Genomic DNA, 19283 nt, shown 5'->3' on the forward strand with positions numbered 1-19283 from the left:
TCCTCTGTCGTCCCCTTCTCCTCTTGCCCCCAATCCCTCCCAGGATCAGAGTCTTTTCCAATGAGTCAACTCAGGACCCATCTCCTTTAGAATGTACTGGTTGGGTCTCCTTGATGTTTTTGAACTGTGGTGTTGGAGAAGACTCTTGAGAGTCCCTTGGACTGCAAGGAGATCCAACCAGTCCATCCTAAAGGAAATCAATCCTGAATACTCATTGGAAGGACTGATGCTGAAGCTGACACTCCAATACTTTGGCCACCTGATGCGAAGAACTGACTCATTTGAAAAGACCCTGATGCTAGGAAAGATTGGAGGCGGGAGGAGAAGGGGACGACAGAGGATGAGATGGTTGGATGGCATCACCAACTCAATGGACATGAGTCTGAGTAAACTCCGGGAGTTGGTGATGGACAGGGAGGCCTGGCGTGCTGCAGTCTATGGGGTCGCAAAGAGTCAGACACGTCTGAGCGACTGAACCGAACTGAACTGAACTGAGGAGGCGGAGGATGAAGATCTGGAATTAGAGACAGGAGACAGGACTCGAGGGTGAGGCACCTGGGGAGAAAGCAAGTGGAGAGGCCGGAAGTCGGGGAAAGCGGGTCAGGGAGGAGGTGTCTTCAGGGCGGGGAGGGCGGGGCCTGGAGGAGGACGGGGCGGGGCCTGGTGGAGGGTGGGGGCGGGGCCTTGAGGGTGGGGCCTGCAAGCGGGTGGGGCCCCTGGGTGGGCGGGTCAGGAGGAGGGGCGGGGTCTACGGGCTGGGAGCTAGGATCTGCGCTCTGAGGTGGCGGCGGCTGCGGCGGAAAATGGCTGCTACGGAGGCTGCGGACACTCAGCTGATGCTCGGAGTCGGGCTGATCGGTGAGGACACAGGCACCCTGCCCCATAGGCCCACACCCAGTTCCGTCTCCGCCTGGGCCCGGGGCGACCCCTGCTCCCGCGGCCCGCAGCACCGCCAGCGGTGGGGAGAGTGCGGCCCCCTCCAAGTTGGGCCTGGGCTAGGAACTGTGGGCCCGACCTCCTCGGCGCAGGGGCCAGGCTTGCAGTCGGGCCCGTGTGCCCGCGGCCTTGTTTGGGGGCCTGCCGGCCTGGGAGGCAGGGCGGGGGGACCCCGGAGACCTCCAGGGTTCTATGAGGGAAGTCCTCCTGGGTGCTCTGGGCTGCAGACGAGCCTGGACGTGAAGGCTGACCGAGTTGCTCAGGCGAGGCCGCGGTTTGGCCGAGGGTAGCTTGAAGGCCGCACGTCTGTGAGGCTGCAGGGCCGGGGTCCCTCTGAGCGATGCAGAGACGGGCGCCACCCCGGCGCCCGGCTGGCCCCGGTCATGTGATCTAGCGGTTTCAGACGCGGTGGCCTGCTGCAGGCCCGGGGTGCTCCGCGTTCTGCATCGATTGTTTCCCGTTTGATTCTCATCTCGGCTCCAGGGGGTCTGGCTAATGCTTGATGCCCACTTCACGGAGCAAATGGAGGCCGAGGGTGTCATTTGTGCAAGAAGGCACACTAGGAAGTGGTGGACCCAGGATGGGGACCCTTGCAGTCTAGCCCCAGAGCCCCACCTCATACCAGAGGAGAATGCCTGCATCCGAAGAGAGAGGTCGTGCATGTAACATGTAATATCATCATAGTGGGTGGAATCCCAGTTTCTTTTGAGGAAATCAATGTATAAGGAAGTGCGTTAGGATCTTTGGGCTGCTGGAAATGCATGCCCGAGCCTTGTGCAATGGTTTTTGAAGCAACGTCCATCCTACAAGCGACAGTGAGCACGCGGTTGGTTTAGGGGAACGTCTGTCGTTCTCTGCATGCCATTGTCCTTTGAAAAAATATTCTCCAGAGATTTTCACATATGCCTAAACCCTAGTGCACAAACAAGTTCCTTGGATTTAGCAAAACTGGTGGAAATGTGACTAAATGTTGCTGATTATTTTCACTGTCTCAAAGGAGTGCATTTATCTGGGAACAGATTCTGTGTTCATTTCTAATGTGATTTTAAAACTGTTTCAAAACAAAACCTAAGTACCTAAGACATCTTCGACTCCAGTGTTCTTGGGCTTCCCTTGTGGCTCAGCTGGCAAAGAAACAGCCCGCAATGCCAGAGACCTGGGTTCGATCCCTGGGTTGGAAAGATCCCCTAGAGAAGGGAAAAGCTACCCAGTCCAAAATTCTGGCCTGGAGAATTCCATGGACTGTATAGTCCATGGTGTCCCAAAGAGTCACTCACAACTGAGCAATTTTCGTTAAGACTTCTTAATCCTTGAAGGTACTTTTGAGTTAAGACTGAATTAAACCACGACTTTATCTGGTATCAGCAAAGAAAAAGATGACTTACTGCATTTTCAATTCATTTAAAAAATTTTTCATGTTTACATAAATTTAAAAGGGATTGATTGGCTTAAAAATAATGGGGGTGAGTGTTCGGAACTCCTTCCCCTTATGACCAGAGGAGGACCAGGTGTTGATATGCTGAAGCTGAGTGATGGAGGTTCATTTTATCATTCTCTACTTTTTTTTTATACTTGACATTTTCATAATAAAAGATTTTTTTTTTTTAAGTCTGTAGATGAAAAACTGGATTTTTACTGGTATATGTTCAGTTACTGTTTCTCTAAATTTTAGGCTGTTTTTTGCCTGGAGTTGTTTTTATTAGCAAATTGCTCCTATTTTGTTACTGAGGTATTGACTTTGGTGGTGAAACTTCATGTGTGACTGTTTAACCATTATTATTAAAATTTTAAATATAGACTTCATACTATCAGTGCATAGCATGATATAACAGATATTTCCCCATTTTCTTAATTTCCAGTTTTCAACAAACCCTATGTATTTATTAAACATACTTCCAACTAGATCGTAAGGTAAAGTGATTATAAGTTTATGAGAATTTGTATGGGAGGAGATAGGGAAGACCCTACCAAACCGCTAAAGCTACATTTTCATTCATGAATTGTTAGAAAAGCTTCTTACTCAGGTGGCCTAAAATTCGAGATCAGGAGAGCTAGCTAATAGGACCAGGAGAGGTAGGTGAGAACTGGGGGATGGGGGTGGGGATCTCACATACTCTGGGTTTCTTTGTAAAATGGGGTGTTGAAACTGATTCCACGAAGTGCCTCTAAGTAACCAATCAATTCACTTCCTTGCTGCTGTTTGGCATTCTCACAGTGACCATCTTTCCACCGTAGAAAAGGACACAAATGGAGAAGTTCTGTGGGTGTGGTGTTACCCTTCCACCACAGCTACTTTAAGGAATCTGCTGCTGAGAAAATGCTGCCTTACAGATGAAAACAAACTGCTCCATCCCTTCGTCTTTGGTCAGTACAGAAGAACATGGTTTTATATCACAACAGTTGAAGTTCCAGATTCTTCCATTTTGAAAAAGGTATGACTGTAGGAGGGTCAACAAAATGGAAAAATATTTTAAGTGATGTAAGATTATTCCAATAACCCTTAGCTTTAGACTTCCTCATTCATAATATGTTTTGGGAAAATATTAAATATATGATTTTAGTTGGGAATGTTCTCTTTGACATTTTACTCTCAATCATTATATTGATTGGTATATATATATATATTGTTTGATTGACCCGTGGTTGGTATAGAGAAGCTTTTCCCAGGTTACACTTGGATGGAGTAGAAATGTAGAAAAGTTTTCAAGGCCTTGACTCTGATTAAAAGTGGGAAGAAGTAATTTTCCATAATTAAAAACTATTTTGAAGGATATAATTATCCCAGATAAGAAAACTTTTTTATTGGTTTATGTTTGATAAGGGGATGTTAAGAATAGAGAGAATAACTAAGGAAATATGTGTGTTCAGTAGACTTTGTGTGTGTGTGTCATTTGATATGGACACCATCAAGGTGACAGGCTAAAAGCCAGTAAGTATGTGGTCATTTTGGACTTTCCTAGTCCCGCACAACCAGCAGGTTTTCTCAGAGAAAAGAATATTGGTATGGAGTGGCTGAGCCCCTGGTCGGTTTCCGGGTGAAGACTTCTCTTAGCATTTCAGGGCTATTTCTGTAGTCAGTCACCAGATGGTTTGAAGCATGTTCAGAATACCAGTTTAAATGTAAGGAATTACGTTTAAAGTAACAGGAAGGCAACAATTTAGAAACTGTAAGACAAAACAGAGATTAATAATTAGAAAATGTGAATTGTAAAAAGATACTAATGGGAATAATAGGTATATGATGATCAGAAATTTGTATGTATAGTAATAGAGGCATATAAATAAATGAAGGTTATAACAATGCCCTTTAACCTATATAACACCCTACAGAGAATTGACTATTTGGGGAACTGTATGGTTTTTACTGAAACATATATATGTTGTTTTCCATCCTTCTATTTCATTAATGAAAAATAGTCACTAAGTGGTAGGTCTGATATAGCATTCCTAATTCTGCTTTGATGAGGATAGGGGGTTTTAAATAAAAACTCACATTGCTGATATTTGAAATATTTTTATGTTTTTGAGGAAAAGAATTCTAACTAAAAGGAAATTAAATATATGTATATATAATTTTTATGTGTATATATATATACATACATTTTTTATGTATATATATATTTATAAATAATATACACATAAAAGTATAAAGAGGCAAGTGAGGACTTGTTACATTTTGGTCTTTTCTTTTTAATGCTGGTTTGTCTTATACAAGAGGCTTGTTAGGATGTAGTAATAAAGATTAATTCTATTAAAGTGTCTTTAAAGAGTGTACTTTTTTTTGTTTGTTTTGGACAGGTGACTCATTTTTCTATTGTTCTGACCGCCAAAGATTTTAATCCAGAGAAATATGCCGCCTTCACTAGGATATTGTGTAGGTCTGTATGAAAACTGTATTAAATGCTAATATACAAAAATGAGGATCTTACTCAATAGTCATGTAGCAGATTTCTACATGAGGAAGCATATTTCAGCCTTCTGTTTGGACACTGTTTTATAAAGAGGAATTTTGTCTTACTTCTATGGTACTGCTCCTGTTATCAGGGAAAATGATAGATGGGGGGAGAAAAGGCAGTTTGCACAACTGTTGTAGGTGCTGGGTATTTTGAGTCACTTGCCACTTTTGGTGTTTTACTTCCGCTCATTTCCAAGCTGGAACTTTCCTTGGGATGGAAGTGGTAAGCTGGTTCATCTGTGTCAGTCTGTGTGTGGGAGTCATTTGGGGAAGGCTAACAGGCATTTTGAATTATGCTTAAGGACAGGAAAATATTTTTTAGCTGGAATGCTGAGGAGCTGAGAAACTGATGAACTGGTTAATCATGATTCAAGTGGACGCCTTCAGTTTCACAACTGTTGAAAAAATTAATCTGAAGTATACTAGTTTGCTTTCTTGCCTTGATAGGTGTATCTAGTGAAATTAATGAAATCTCTCTTATATGTGAGAGACATCATCTTTTTCTTTAAACAAGACTTTTGCAGGATTTGGGGTTTTGCTTTTTTTTTTTTTCTTCTCATATTGTCACTAGATAGAATTATAATTCTATCTAGTGACAGTGTTATGTATTAACCTCAGGTTTACATCCAGTATGTAGATTTTTATGGGGGGGCGGGATAAGAGGCGTTATTTTTGTTTTTCACACTATAAGCCTGATAAATGGTTGCATTTTTGCCATTTTTATATATGTAATACACATACACAGTCTAAGAATACCATCTCATGCTCTAAATGTTACAGTTAGGTTGTATTTTGACAAAATGAAGTTTCACTGTTTTTGCAGTCAGCTGTGATAAGAAAAACTTGTTGCTCTCCATGAGATAAATTCCGGGAGTGTGGCTCACTGTGGAATCGACACATTTGTCTGCAAATAAGGCACTGACACAAAGGGAGATTGTTACTGTTAGGTCCACCGTCCTGAAGCCGTGGACTAAAGCCACTGCAGAGGTGTTGGAACAAACGGTGGACTGCATTTCATTTGAGTCAAGGTTAGGTTACTCAACTGATTCACTGGGAAATATTCTGGGCCCTTCTGGGCCTCCAAAGGCCAGGTAGCTTTAGACTATACTTCCCGCCCTGGAGGAAGCCCAGAGGGTTCCTCAGCTTGTGCCGTGCTGCGACATTGTCCCACTCTGAATGCTCTCCTCCTGCCACAGTTACAGCAGGAGTGAGGACTCAAGCTGATGCCAGCCACTTCCTCTGCCCGCCACCTGCTAACACCCTCAAGTGTTTGCCCTGGCACCTGTCCATGCTTGCGTGCTCTCTGCACACACACTCAGTCTCCCCACGAACACCTGTGCCTCTTTACACACACAGAGATAAACACTTTTTCACTTTCCCTTTTTTATTTTTATTAAGGTATAGCTGATTTACAATGTTGTGTTAGTTAGAAAAGCACTTTTTGATGGCGGGAAGGCGCCCTCTCCCATTTCTGGTGAGAGGGGCCCTTCACGGCACGCTGCACACAGTGGCCGGGGAATCCCCACACGGCGGGGTCCATTCCCTCTGTGGGATCTGGGCCCACTGCCATGACCCCTGTTTAAAATTTTAAATTAATTTTTTTTAATTAAATTTTATTTTATTTTTAAAATATGTAATCATTTTAATGGTGCCGTTTGGTTTTCTGCTCTGCTTTAGTGGTGGTAATGTAAGCACATAATAAAAAGAAATGCAAATAACACCAAAGGGTGTACAGTGAAGTCTAAGTCCCCTTTTTCCCCAGTTCCCAGTCCCCAGTTCTTCCTCCTGACCCCCCACCCCAGGGCAGCTCCTGGACTTGCCTTCCTTATGTCTTACTGGAGCTGTTTTCTTCATCTGTAAGCACTGGATGAGTTCATGGGGTTGACTGTTTTCTATACGTGACAGTTCACCATATTCATTATCCTCTGCCTCTTTTTCCCCAGGGTGTGCACAAAAATAATTTAAAAACACTGACAGTTGATGAAATTTAATAAGCAGTTAAATCCCATGCTTTTTTTCACCTAATCTACAATAAATATAGTTTTCAAGTGAACTGTCTTAAACAGTTATTTTATGTTCATCCCAATTTTGTACCCCTTCAGCTACTAAAATGTCCAAGTAGACCCAGACCTGCTTCTCTAGAAGAATTCACAGTTTCTCACAGGAAGAGATTGCAGGGGAGGGGCCTGATTTCACATGTGAGCTGTAAATTTAGCTGGCTTCCTGTCAGCATTTTCTGGACCTTCTTAATTTAATGAATGTATCTAGTGTGTATTTATCACCAGAAATTTAGAGGAGTTTGATTTCTTAATTATCTAAATATAGCTACCTCTGAGAACTCCAATAGTAAATATATGTTCTACAACTAATTGCTGCTTTCTCTGTGGGCAATGCACAAACTCCTTTCTTATGAAAGGAAATCCAGCAATAAAACAGAGTTGTTATGCCCAACAACACCACCTGTGAATGTAAGACATAAAAACAGATAAGGATACAGTATTCTTGAGAACAGCGAGGCCTCAGGAAGTCCTTAGTTCATTCTCCTGCCTAATGGACCTCAGCCAGCCTCCCCAGATATAACGAGAGCTGACTTGACAGAACTGTTGAAGGTTTCTCCAGTGGTGGTTTTATTTTTCTAATATATTTTCCAAGTAAATTTATATAAGTAACCATGTCATGAAAAGATGCAGGCATTCAGAAGTGTGTTAGCAAGTTGGCTCAGGTTCTTTAGAACGTACCCATGCCCGGCTCCAGGTGTTCCATGCTAACTAGAAGCACGCTTGCTTTTTTGTCCTTTCTCACAGAATGTACCTGAAGCATGGGAGTCCAGTTAAGATGATGGAGAGTTACATCGCAGTTCTCACGAAGGGGATATGCCAGAGTGAAGAAAATGGCTCTTTCCTTAGCAAGGACTTTGATGCCCGAAAAGCATACCTTGCGGGTTCCATCAAAGGTAAAAAAAAAAAAAAAAAGATGCAAAAAAGAAACAAAAACCCATCCCAACAACAACAAAACCCCAGGCCAAGGACAGTCTCGCATTAGACTGTTATTTCCTCTTTCCACATGTTTTCATCTACATCATACTCGTTTCCTGTGCGGGAAGGTAGTTCTCCATTTCCTTATGTGGTTAGAACTCTGTCAGGAAAGCAGACTTGTGTGGTGTTTCTTTTCATGTGATTCCAACTGTCTATAGAGAGTTCTTTCATCTGTATGCTGAAGTTTGCAGGTCGAAGTCTCCACTGGCTTCCATCGTTTTCCTTTCCTTAGATCTTAGCAGTGACCTCTTCCTCCTGGGGAGCTAAAGCCCCTGCCCCAGTTCCCAGTCTAACTCCCTGCCTCTCTCTCCTCGCTGGAAAGTCCAGCCTAGAGCTGAGCCGAGAGTTTGTATCCTTAAACAAGGAAAGAAAGAGGATTCCGCGGCTGATGCTGGCCTTCATTCTCATCCCCGATCCCACTGTTTCTTAGGTTTCTAAGCATCCCTGTTGAGGTATTAGGTGTTTGTCCAGCTGTCTCTCACAAGGACTTGTGCAGTGATGAGTATGTAGGTTTGGGGGATCATGAACCTTTTTTCTTAAGCTTTCACGACCCCAAAGATGGTGATTCCCTTCATATAATTCCCCTTTCTTGTGAATCTGGCTTCACCTCTGCACCCAGCATCCAGTCCCTTGTGGGAGTAGGTGTAGCTACCGTAACACCCATCCTGGGGAGCAGATGTACGGAGTGATATGACCATCCACCAACTAAGGTGCTTCTGTACTTATAACATTTACTGAAATTTATTCTCTGTATTGAAAATAATTATGCATTCGTGTGATGAGAATTATTTCTGATAAAAACTTGATTTCCTTATATAATGTTTAATGCACTCACAGTTTTTTTTTGTTTTAAGACATTGTATCTCAGTTTGGAATGGAAACTGTTATCTTACACACAGCACTGATGCTAAAGAAAAGAATTGTCGTCTATCACCCCAAAATAGAAGCTGTACAGGAGTTTACCAGGTATGATCTCTTATCATTAAAAAGTGTAAACTTTGTTGGCAGCCACTTTGGGGTCCTCTGTGTCCCTGTTGCTTTTCACGTTGGAATAAATAAGATATGTTAGTTTAGGGGTGGAATGCCACTTTGGTTTAGATTTCGTATTCAAGGTCAATGAGTTTGAACAGATTCTTTAAATTTTGAAATATGAACTAATATTTTGGAGCAGGAAGTTTGCAAACATTCCCTTGCCAGATAGTAAATATCAGCCTTGTAGCCATATGCTTTCTGTCCCAATTACTCAACTGCCATGGGTTGCATAAAAACAGCCATGGACAGCCCATGCGTAAATGAATGAGCATGACTGTGTTCTGGTAAAACCTTACGTGCAGAGGAGGGCAGCACACTCATGGGCCATAGTGCCTGACCCCTGTTTTTGGCAAGTTGTTCTTCCATTCAGTTTTATCTTATTTATATAGTAAATATAGATTTGTTTTGTTTTTTTTTGCCAAATCTAACTTAGATTTAGTCTTAGATTCTTTTGTAAAAGCAGAGGAGCTAGCATTTATGCTATTCACTGTATGTGAGGCATTGTGTAAGTCACTTGGATGTATTAGACTTACTCATGAGAAGAACCCTGGGAGGAAGTGTGACTGCCCTGTTTATAGATAAGCAGATTGAGGCTAAGTGGTTCGATACTGAGAAGAAAAAAGGCTTGCTAGGCAGAAAGACCTGGGGTAAAGTCCTGGGAGACAACTTCTTAGCCTTGTGACCATGTAAAAGATAGGTAATGTTTCTACACCTCAGTTTCTTTATCCGTGAAGTGAAGCTGGTAATACCCACCTCATAAGCTTGGTTTCAGGACTGGAAATAATTTGTGTAACATGCTTAGCACGTGCCTTGCACACAGTGTGCACTCTAGAAATGATTACGGTTGTTAGGATGGTGCTTGCCTCAGGTCACAGTGATGGGACCAGAATTGTCATCTTGCTCTCACTCCCCAGTTCTGTGTTTTTCCACCCATTTTCCCTCTTCCTCTACATTTATGCTTCTGAAACCTGCGTGTTCTCAGTTTCTGAGATGTCTAGTGGGTCACCAGAGGGTTCACAAAACCACAGGCGCATCAACACATACTTCTTCCTGAACGAAGTAGCTCACTGGAAGTTTTTGAAGAAAATGTATTTTCGTATAAAAACAAACACAAAGTAGTTTGCAAGTTTGGCTGGAATTTTAAATATGAGATGGGAGGCTTCAAAAAAATTTCTTGCTTGCAGGGCCCACTTTGGATCTTACCCCCAGACCACTTCTGTGGCGGCCTGCAGAGTGGGGCGCTGGGAAGAGCACTTTATTATTATTGTTGTTGTTCTGGCTGCCCTGTGAGGCGTGTGGGATACTCCCTAAGCAGGGATGGAACACGCACCCCCTGCAGTGGAAGACAGTCTTAACCACTGGACCATGGGGGAACACTTTAAAAACATCATTCCCCCACTATGGAGATCTTTTGAAACTAATACCTTCAGTTTTTTTGTAGCTTATCTGACCCAAAAAGTCGTGTTTAAAACACTTGGGCTTCCTTGGTGGTTCAGTGGTAAAGAATCCACCTGCCAATACAGGAGACTTGGGAGTTCGATCCCTGGGTCAGGAAGATCCCCTGGAGAAGGAAACAGCAACACTCCAGTTTTCTTGCCTGGGAAATCCCACGGACAGAGGAGCCTAGCGGGCTACAGTCCACGGGGTCTGTACACGTGGACTGTACAGACACGAGTCTGTACAGTCGTGTACAGAGTCAGACACAACTGAGCAACTAAACAACAGCAAAACGCTGCATTAATTTACTTTGAAGCCTCGAGGTGTTGGCACAGTGAGCGTTTGTTCTCCTCCTGCATCCGGAAGCCAGTTTCCTCCCCCAGAAGAGGGAACAGGATGGGCGGAGTCTCAGGGGTGGGCTGGCAGCCATCTGTGTTCTCACTTTGACTCCCCAGGACTCTGCCTGCCCTGGTATGGCATCGACAGGATTGGACCATACTTCACTCCTACGTGCACCTGGATGCTGATGAGCTGGAAGCCCTACAGATGTGCCCAGGTAGGCAGCAGGCTCCCAGGGGAGGAGAAGCTCGGCTTTAACCAGGGTTGTTGTTTGTTTGGGGGCGGATTTTGTTTTGTTTTAATTTTAGAGCATTCCTAAGGGGAGTGTTGGGTTTTCCTGGTAGCTCAGATGGTAAAAATCTGCCTGCCATGTGGGAGACCTGGGTTCAATCCCTGTGTTGGAAAGATTCCCTGGAGGAAGGCATGGCAACCTACTCCAGTATTCTGGCCTGGAGAATCCCCATGGACCAAGGAGCCTGGCAGGCTGCACTCCATGGGGTTGCAAAGATTGGACGCAACTGAGCAACTAAGCACAACATAGCAAGAGGAATGTTGATTATTTATTATTTCTTTGGTAAATGCAGCCAGTTGTTTTTTCCTTTAAAAAGTTTTTTCAATTAAAAAAATTTGTACACCTGAAACTAATAAAACATTGTAAATCAACTATAATAAAAATTATAAAATAAAAGAAAATTGTGATAAAATATGCAAAATCACCTAAAAGTTACCACCGTTTTCATTTTCCTTTTTATGGAGTGGGGCATGTTTCAAGACTTGTGGGGTCTTAGTTCTCTGAGCAGGGATTGAACCTATACCCCCTGCAGTAGAAGCATAGACTTAGCCACTGGACTGCCAGGGAAGTCTCCCTCATGGTATCTTTTGATGAATAGAAATCTTAATGTGTTGGGATGTTTTTAGACTTATGATTTTATCTTTTATATTTTGTTTAAGAAAATTTCTATCCCAATGGCAGAAAGATACTTGTATATTTTCTTGTAAAAATTTATAAAGTTTTTTCTTCCCCATTTAAGCCTTTAATCTACCTGGAATTATTATTTTTATAGGTAGGGTGTGAGTTTCACTATTTCAGTTTTTTCCATCTGGATAGCAACTTGGCTCAGGAACACTTACTGAATAGTGTCCTCTCTCTCCAGGAATCTGCAGTATCTTTTTTTTTTTATATTTGATATATGATTTTATATATAATAGAAATCATGGTTTTATGAATCATATTTGATACATGATTTTGGTCATCATATATCACATTTTTTTATACCTGAGGGAATCTTTGTCTGGGTGCTCTGTGGTAGGTTTTTGCTTTTGTTACTGCCGTTGTTTTTTAAATGTCCTCACTTGGTAAAGTAAAATTGGTCCAAAAAAACAATTTCTTTTAATTGTATTGCTCTGTGAAATCTAAAGTCAGGGAACCTTTGTTTTAACGCCAGTTCCAAAAGTCTGCTAATTCTTTTTTATTTATTTATTTTTGGCTGTACTGGATCTTCACTGCTGCATCCAGGCTTTCTCTCGTTGCAGCAAGCGGGGTTCACTCTCCAGCTGCGGTGCGCAGACTTCTCATTGCGGCGGCTTCTCTTGTTGCGGCTCATGGGCTCTAGGGCACACAGGCTTCAGTTGTTGCGGCCCACGGGCTTAGTTGTCCCATGGCATGTGGAATCTTCCTGGACTAGGGTCAAACCCATGTGCCCTTGCATTGGCAGGTGGATTCCTAACCGCTGAACCACCAGGGAAGTCCTGCCTACTGATTCTTGAGTTGCTTTGATTCCTCTCGAGTTTATTGTGTCTGATCTAAAGTTGGTGACAGTGACGCTGTCCCTCCATTATCCCTGCGGAGCCTGAGTGTTTGGCTGTGGCTTCTTGGCAACAGAGGCCTGGGAGGGGACAGTGGTCAAGAGGATCCTTGCTACACACAGTTTTCTCTGTCATTCTCTTTTAAAGACTTTATTTTTTATTTGGCCGCCCAGATAAAGACCTGTGGGATCTTAGTTCTTCAACCAAGGATTGAACCCGGGACCCAGCAGTGAAAGCACCGAGTCCTAACCGCTGGACCACCAGGGAATTCCCTCCTCTGTCATTCTTGACCCAAATAGCAACAACTAAAAAGCTGATGCTTTACTTCGGCCTTCTTCCTTGACATAAAATCTAATTTGGGGACATTCTGAGGGGTGTCTGAGTTTCTTCAGACAGTTAGCAATAATGTCACCTTAAGAAATACCACGGATACAGCTTAAATGCCCTGGATAAGTAACGCAGAGAAGAAAAGCAGCTGATGAGCTCTTAGACTCGCTCCCGTTTTGGTATGTTCACAGTGTGATTTCCTCCTTCTCCGGTAATGCTGGTCCTCCCTGTAACACAGGTTACATCGCTGGATTTGTGGACTTGGACGTGAGCAATAGATCAGACCTGTACGATGTGTTTGTGAATCTGGCAGACAGTGAGATCACCATCGCCCCGCTCGCAAAAGGTTAGTTCTCGGTTCTCTGTTATTGACACCAGATATAAGCCAAGCAGTTGTATTTTTTAGGCTGATTCTCATTATTTAAATACTAAGTACTCACCTGTTGTGCTGGATGGATTTTTCTGTGTCTAGAACACAGCACTCATTCTAGTAGACCTAACGGTTAAGGATACGTATGAGTGCTTATGCTGTATGGTATATATATATTAGTAAGGTCAATGGTCTATTCATCTTGTTTCTCCACTTTTCTGTTTAAACAAAGTGTATTTGTTATGTATTGCTGCATAACAGATTACTGCTAAACTTTGTGATTTAAGACACCAAATACTGATTATCTCAAAGTTTTGGTGGGCAAGGATTTAGGAGGGACTTAGCTAGGAGGTTCTGGCTCAGGGTCTCTCATGAGGTTTTAATCAAGATATTGCCAGGGCTGCAGTCAAATGAAAGCTCAGCTGGGGTGAAGAGGACCGCTTTCCAAGCTTGCTCACACGGCTGTGGACAGGCGGCCTCACACAGGGGCCTTTCCCTATTAGCACAGCTGAGTGTTCTCAGCACTCGACTGTTGGTCGCCCCAACAGTGATTCAAGACAGAGGGGCCACGATGTCTTGTGCAACCTAGTCTGGGAAGTCACATGCCGTCACTTCCTCCATATTCTGTTTGTTAAAGCAGGTCATTAAGGGAAAAGAATTTACCTCATGTCCACCTCATGAAGGACAAAGTGTCAAAGAATGTGCAGACATCTGTCACTACACAAGGGTTGAATGTGACTCCTGTGTGGAAAATCTTTTTGAACAATGTCTCAGTAAACACCAGGGAATGGATATTCTTGGAGGCTAAAGACTAAGAAAGGGCGCTCTAGTGTCATAGGGTCACCTCTGGAAACTGTAAATCATCCTAAATTACAGCTGCATAAAGTAGAAAAGGTTTGGGTTTCATACATTTTGAGCCCAGGACATTGCGAAGTTTTGGTTTTAGATGAGAATTACCTGTAACAGCTTTTGTGTTGTTATTTTATCTTTCTCCTAAAATTGGGAGCAGCTGAATGCTAGCCAGTGAGGGATATTTGTTAGCTAGGTTCTGATTATGTGAGGTTTTATCTAGCAACCTCCATTTAATAGAACTAAAACTTGTTTTCTCTTAATTCACTTGGAAATTACAAACATAATACATATTCATGGTGAAAAATTCAAAATATAGTATCAGGTTTTTAGGAGATGTTGCCTTTTATAAAGCTGGAGTGGTAGAAATCTAGCTGTGGCCAGGGCCACTGAAACTGCTGAAGCGTTAGGACCGGGCAGAAACTGCCGCTCCCTGCTGTCCCCTGCTGTCCTGAGTCAATAAAATGGGCTCGTCCCCGTGGAGTCTGTCCCTCTTGAGTGTTAAACAGAAATCTCTGTTAACCTTGCTGCAGAAAATAGCAATGTAGATACTGGGTTGGCCAAAAAGTTCATTACCGAAAAACCTGAATGAACTTTTTGGTCAGCCCATAATTACTGTAACTTAGGTTGCTGCCTTGGCTCATTCCTAAGGGCCTTTACACCATGATTGTTGAGATGCTTCTGCAGAACTGACAGGAAGCACTGCTTTGCCAATATTCCTGCCAGAAAGATAAACATGAATTCCCAACTGTGAAGACGGGGACAGGAAAGTCAGGCTCTTGGCTTACAACTTACACACAGTCAGTTTTCATTAGGTTTTTGTCTAGAAAGAAAAAATTCTTATCAGAATTTTGGTTTGGCGTTGGTGTATTTTTACTTTGGACATGAAGTATATAAATCGTGATTATGCCTTACCTCCTGTTGTGTCGTCGTATTTGTGTGAGGTCAGTTCAGTTCAGTCGCTCAGTCGTGTCTGACTGTTTGCAACCCCGTAGACTGTAGCACACCAGGCCTCCCTGTTCATCACCAACTCCCAGAGCCTACTCAAACTCATGTCCATTGAGTCAGTGATGCCATGCAACCATCTTATCTGTGTGTAGTAACAGGATGAAGATGTGGGGGCTTGTCAATTGTTTTTTCAGAATCCCCTCTGTATAGTCGTTTGGGTTGTCATGTAGATGATTATTTTTCATTTTGTAAATGTCTAAACATTCACATAACATATTCTTCTTGATCTCACCAGAGGCCATGACAATGGGCAAACTGCATAAAGAAATTGGTCAGTTAATTGTCCATTCGGCAGAAGATCCAGAGAAGTCAGACAGCCAAGTTATACAGGTAATGCTTTCATCTTCCCACCAACGGGTCCCAAAAAGGCATCTTTGGGCAGCGGCAAGTTACCTGCTGTCCACGTGACCAGAGTGAAGTGACTGGAGAGGCCCATGGGCAGCTGCTCAGATGAGGTCTTCAGGATAGACCCGATGAAGATGAGCCAGTTAGTCGCCAGGCTCCAGGGGGAGACGGATACAGGGGGCTGGTGCCCAAATCAAGCAGTTATTGTGAAAGCTATAACCACCGAGTGGTGAGAGGGGCCACAGGTTTGGTGGGCACTTGCCAGCAACGCCTTTCTCTTCAGTGCTGGTGGCCCATCCAGCTGTGGCTGGGAGGGGTGGGTGGGTTTTGTCCTGAGAACCCAGATTCTTGAGACTGTCCTACTGGACAGATGGTCATTACCCACCCATTCCACCATCAACATTAGAGTGAAAACAGTGTTGGTGAAATGTATAAATTTGAGTTTTGAATTACAGTGTTTTTCATGGACTAAAAGTGATCCATAGATGGTTCAGTATAACGTATGATGTAGTGCCTGGTATGTATTCTGAATTCAAAAATATCCGAATAAATTAATGATGTCAGCAAACCAGGAAAGAGACATGACTTTAATGCGAGCCCTGCTGAGTCCTCAGCCACCCAAAGGGAATGTCAGTCTGTGAAGGGGAAGGAAAGCCTGTGTGGCGGGTGCTGGGCTGCTCATCCCAGGCAGGAGGGGACTCTGGGAAGAGATTTGTTCTAAAAACAATAGCAGATTCCTCAAAGAGCCAAACACAGCATTAATAGAGATTTGGTAATTCTATATTAAAAATTGAAAACAGGAACTCAAATAGATATTTATGTACCCATGTCCATAGCAGCATTATTCACAATGGCCAAAAGGTGAAAACAGCCTAGATGTTCATCAGCGGAGGGACGGGTAAACAACATGAAGTGTGCACATATGGTGGAATGTTAGCCTTAGAATGAAGCGCTGACGTGTGCTACAGCGTGCATGAGCTTTGAAAACATTATGCTGAGTGAAATACGCCAGTCACAAAAGGACAGATGTTTTGATTCCACTAGTACCTATTAATAGAATAGGCAAGTTCACAGAGGCAGAAAGTACAACTGCCAGGGTCTATGGGGGCGGGAGGGGGGTTATTGTTTAATGTGTACAGAGTTTTGGTTTAGGATGATGAAAAAGTTCTGGGAACGGGTAGTGGCTGCACAACATGACGAAAGAACTTAAACGCCACTGAGTTGTGCACTTCAAAAAAAAAAAGTTAAAATACTCCCCCCACCCCCACCACTGCTGCTGTGCAAAGTTAGCCGTGACATTTATTTTTTGTTGTTTTAAATGTTTCATTTTTTATAGTTTACAAGTAAAATTAGTCTGATAAACTTAAAAAATAGCAGGAAAATTTCTGGAGAGCTATTCAAATTTTTGGACACTAGCGTATTATATATTTTCCTATTCTATTAAAGGATATCTCCCTAAAAACAAAAGAAATCTTCACCAACCTGGCTCCATTTTCAGAAGTTTCGGATGATGGAGAAAAGCGAGTGCTCAATTATGAAGCACTAAAACAAAGACGATTTCCACCAGCCACAGAAAACTTCCTCTACCATCTAGCAGCCGCAGAGCAAATGCTGAAAATCTGACGGTGGGACAGAATGTATCACTGATGACTGACCTAAAGCCCTAGCACCATGATTATCCATTCACTATGTAAAATACTGGAAATAACCAAGAAAATGTTATATTTTTAATGTTTTATTTGAAAGCATTGTAATTTGACCTGAAAAAGCACTGAAACACACATGAAAACACTTCTGATTTCCTCCTGATTAATTTCATGCCTACTCTCAATGTTTACAAAGTGCTGTAACCACCTATCTGTGTAACTTTATAAAAGCCCGTCATCCTGGGGTAAGAGCAGAGCAGTTCTGTCAAGTTCTCCTGCAAATCGCAGCAAATCTGAAGGCCTTCATTATTGTAAGTTCCAGTTTATCTCATTGTGTAACCACAAACTAACGGTTTATTTTCGGAAAGCTGCCTGAAATTTTGCTTTGAATTCTTCTAGGAAGAACTTTAATTCCTCATGAGGAACTCTACTTTCTGAGCCAAACTACTAAGTTCTCTGCAGAACCGTCTAGAAGATCATTCAAAAGACCCTGCAGTTGCACTTTCTTGTAAAAGAAATTTTTTTTTTCTTAGCCTTTGAATATTTTGCCTATATTACAAGGGTTTTGCCTAGATTTTATACTTGAGTAGACAACTTTAATAATCCATATTTATACTGTCTCAGAGGTAAGCATTTGGCAAATTTAAGCCATGAGTACTCTTTAATTAACCTAGTTGCTAGCAATATTCTTTTGAAAAAAGAGGCCAGTCCTTATGTAGTAGCATAAGAGAAGAAGCCCATTTTGAATATAAATGTCTGTCTGACTGAAAGCAACCTTATATAATTGGTGAGGGAGTGTGAGAATTAACTTCTTGTAAAGGCCAAAACCAGAGAATGTCTTCAAACGTCAGTAAAAATAATTTGGCCACATATGAAGGTACCCATTCTCATTTAGTTAGGTACCTTTTTCATAATTGGAGACCTAAAAATTGCAAAATAAGCATGGGGGTCTAAATTACGTTTTGTTATATGTATTCATATTAATTATGACAGGTTATTTTTTTCACTCAGTACTCTTGTCCTCAGAAATCTTAACCAGAAAAATGTTTGCAGAAAAACTTGTCTTTATTGGATCTTTCATTTATCCTGGGTGGTAGACATTTGTTAAGGAAAAAAATTTTAAAACAGCCCCTTCTTGGTTGGTGTCAGGGGAGGATTTGAAGTGAAGTGATGTTTACTGGGGCAAACAATTGAAAATTAAATCTGCACTTTATGAAAATGAATACTAACGTCTTTTTCACCCTCTTTTTTTTATATATTACTGTATTAACTCATGATCAAAGTTGTTGAAACGACAAATTTATGATACAGAAATAAAGTGAAATATTTTGATATTCAGCACTTTTAGGCATAAATTGTGCCCTTTCTCCGCACTCCAACCAAACGAAAGTAAAAACCCTCTCTGTGAAATGCGGACCCCCTGGGGGTTATCCGAAGACCTACATGAGTGTTCAAGCAGCCTGGCTCCTTCCACCCCTGCCTTGGCCCTTTCCTTACCCGGTCCTCCTCCACGCCCCCTTCCTGGACTGACTGTCAGGTCCAAGTGTCATCTTTGAAAAGATGTCCTCACATTACTGCTGTATCCTCCATCAGTGGCTAAATCTTCCCTTGGAGCCTTTGCACATTTGTCATTTTGTTTAGTAGGAACTTGTGGCTACATGGAGCTGACTGGTGGATCATTTTGACTGGTTTTGTCCTTCTAGGCTGTGGTGAAACACCTTTTACCAAATTTGGAGATAACTGTCATCGTGGCCCAGGGAAAACTGAAAGCCACAGGTGCATTGTTTCTTTTTTAAGATTTATTTTTTTGGCTGTGGTGAGTCTTCATTACTGCATGCAGGCTTTCTCTATTGCGGTGAGCGGTGTCCACTCTTCATTGTAGCGTGAGGGCTTCTCACTGCGGTGACTTCTGTGGAGCGTGGGCTTGTAGGGCTCACAGGCTTCAGTAGTTTCGGCTTCCAGGATCCAGAGCACAGGCTCAGTAGTTGCATAGCACAGGCTTAGCTGCTTCACAGCCTGTGGGATCTTCCCAGACCAGAGATCAAACCGGTGTCCCTAGCATTGCAAGGCAGATTCTTAACCACTGGACCCCCAGGGAAGCCCCACAGGTGTGTTCAGAGATGACTTGGGGCAGGATGTGTTAGAAACATCCTCCATCCAGTACACAAGCATGGGTGCCTACTCTACACTGTGCTCTG

At 42.7% G+C, this 19283-nt stretch overlaps 1 protein-coding gene across 5 annotated transcripts; it reads left to right on the forward strand.

Moving 5' to 3' along the window:
* The first annotated feature begins 723 nt into the window (after positions 1-723).
* Positions 724-18426, forward strand: DENND10 (DENN domain containing 10). 5 transcript variants are annotated; one of them, XR_326665.3, is made up of 10 exons: positions 730-858; positions 3172-3368; positions 4735-4814; positions 7696-7844; positions 8781-8892; positions 10851-10951; positions 13106-13213; positions 15330-15424; positions 16886-17396; positions 17485-18426. XR_326665.3 is itself a non-coding variant. In XM_006048450.3 (9 exons), the coding sequence occupies exons 1-9, from the start codon at positions 804-806 to the stop codon at positions 17060-17062; spliced, it is 1074 nt and encodes a 357-aa protein (XP_006048512.1). In that variant the 5' UTR covers positions 730-803; the 3' UTR covers positions 17063-18426. The 5 variants fall into 5 exon arrangements, 4 of the variants coding, with proteins under 4 accessions (XP_025130191.1, XP_006048512.1, XP_025130192.1 ...); XM_006048450.3 differs by having other exon boundaries at positions 16886-18426; XM_025274406.2 differs by lacking the exon at positions 4735-4814 and having other exon boundaries at positions 724-858; positions 3152-3368; positions 16886-18426.
* Positions 18427-19283: the final 857 nt, after the last annotated feature.

This window comes from Bubalus bubalis, chromosome 23 (assembly GCF_019923935.1).
Source record: "Bubalus bubalis isolate 160015118507 breed Murrah chromosome 23, NDDB_SH_1, whole genome shotgun sequence".
NCBI lineage: Eukaryota > Metazoa > Chordata > Mammalia > Artiodactyla > Bovidae > Bubalus > Bubalus bubalis.

What these genes read in the sequence shown, in the direction of transcription:
- DENND10 (XM_006048450.3), top strand. Translation starts at nt 804, where the DNA reads ATGGCTGCTACGGAGGCTGCGGACACTCAGCTGATGCTCGGAGTCGGG. An exon ending in GCTCGGAGTCGGGCTGATCG is followed by an intron (nt 859 to 3,171) that starts GTGAGGACACAG and finishes TTTCCACCGTAG; the next exon opens with AAAAGGACACAAATGGAGAA. An exon ending in CCTTGCGGGTTCCATCAAAG is followed by an intron (nt 7,845 to 8,780) that starts GTAAAAAAAAAA and finishes TTTTGTTTTAAG; the next exon opens with ACATTGTATCTCAGTTTGGA.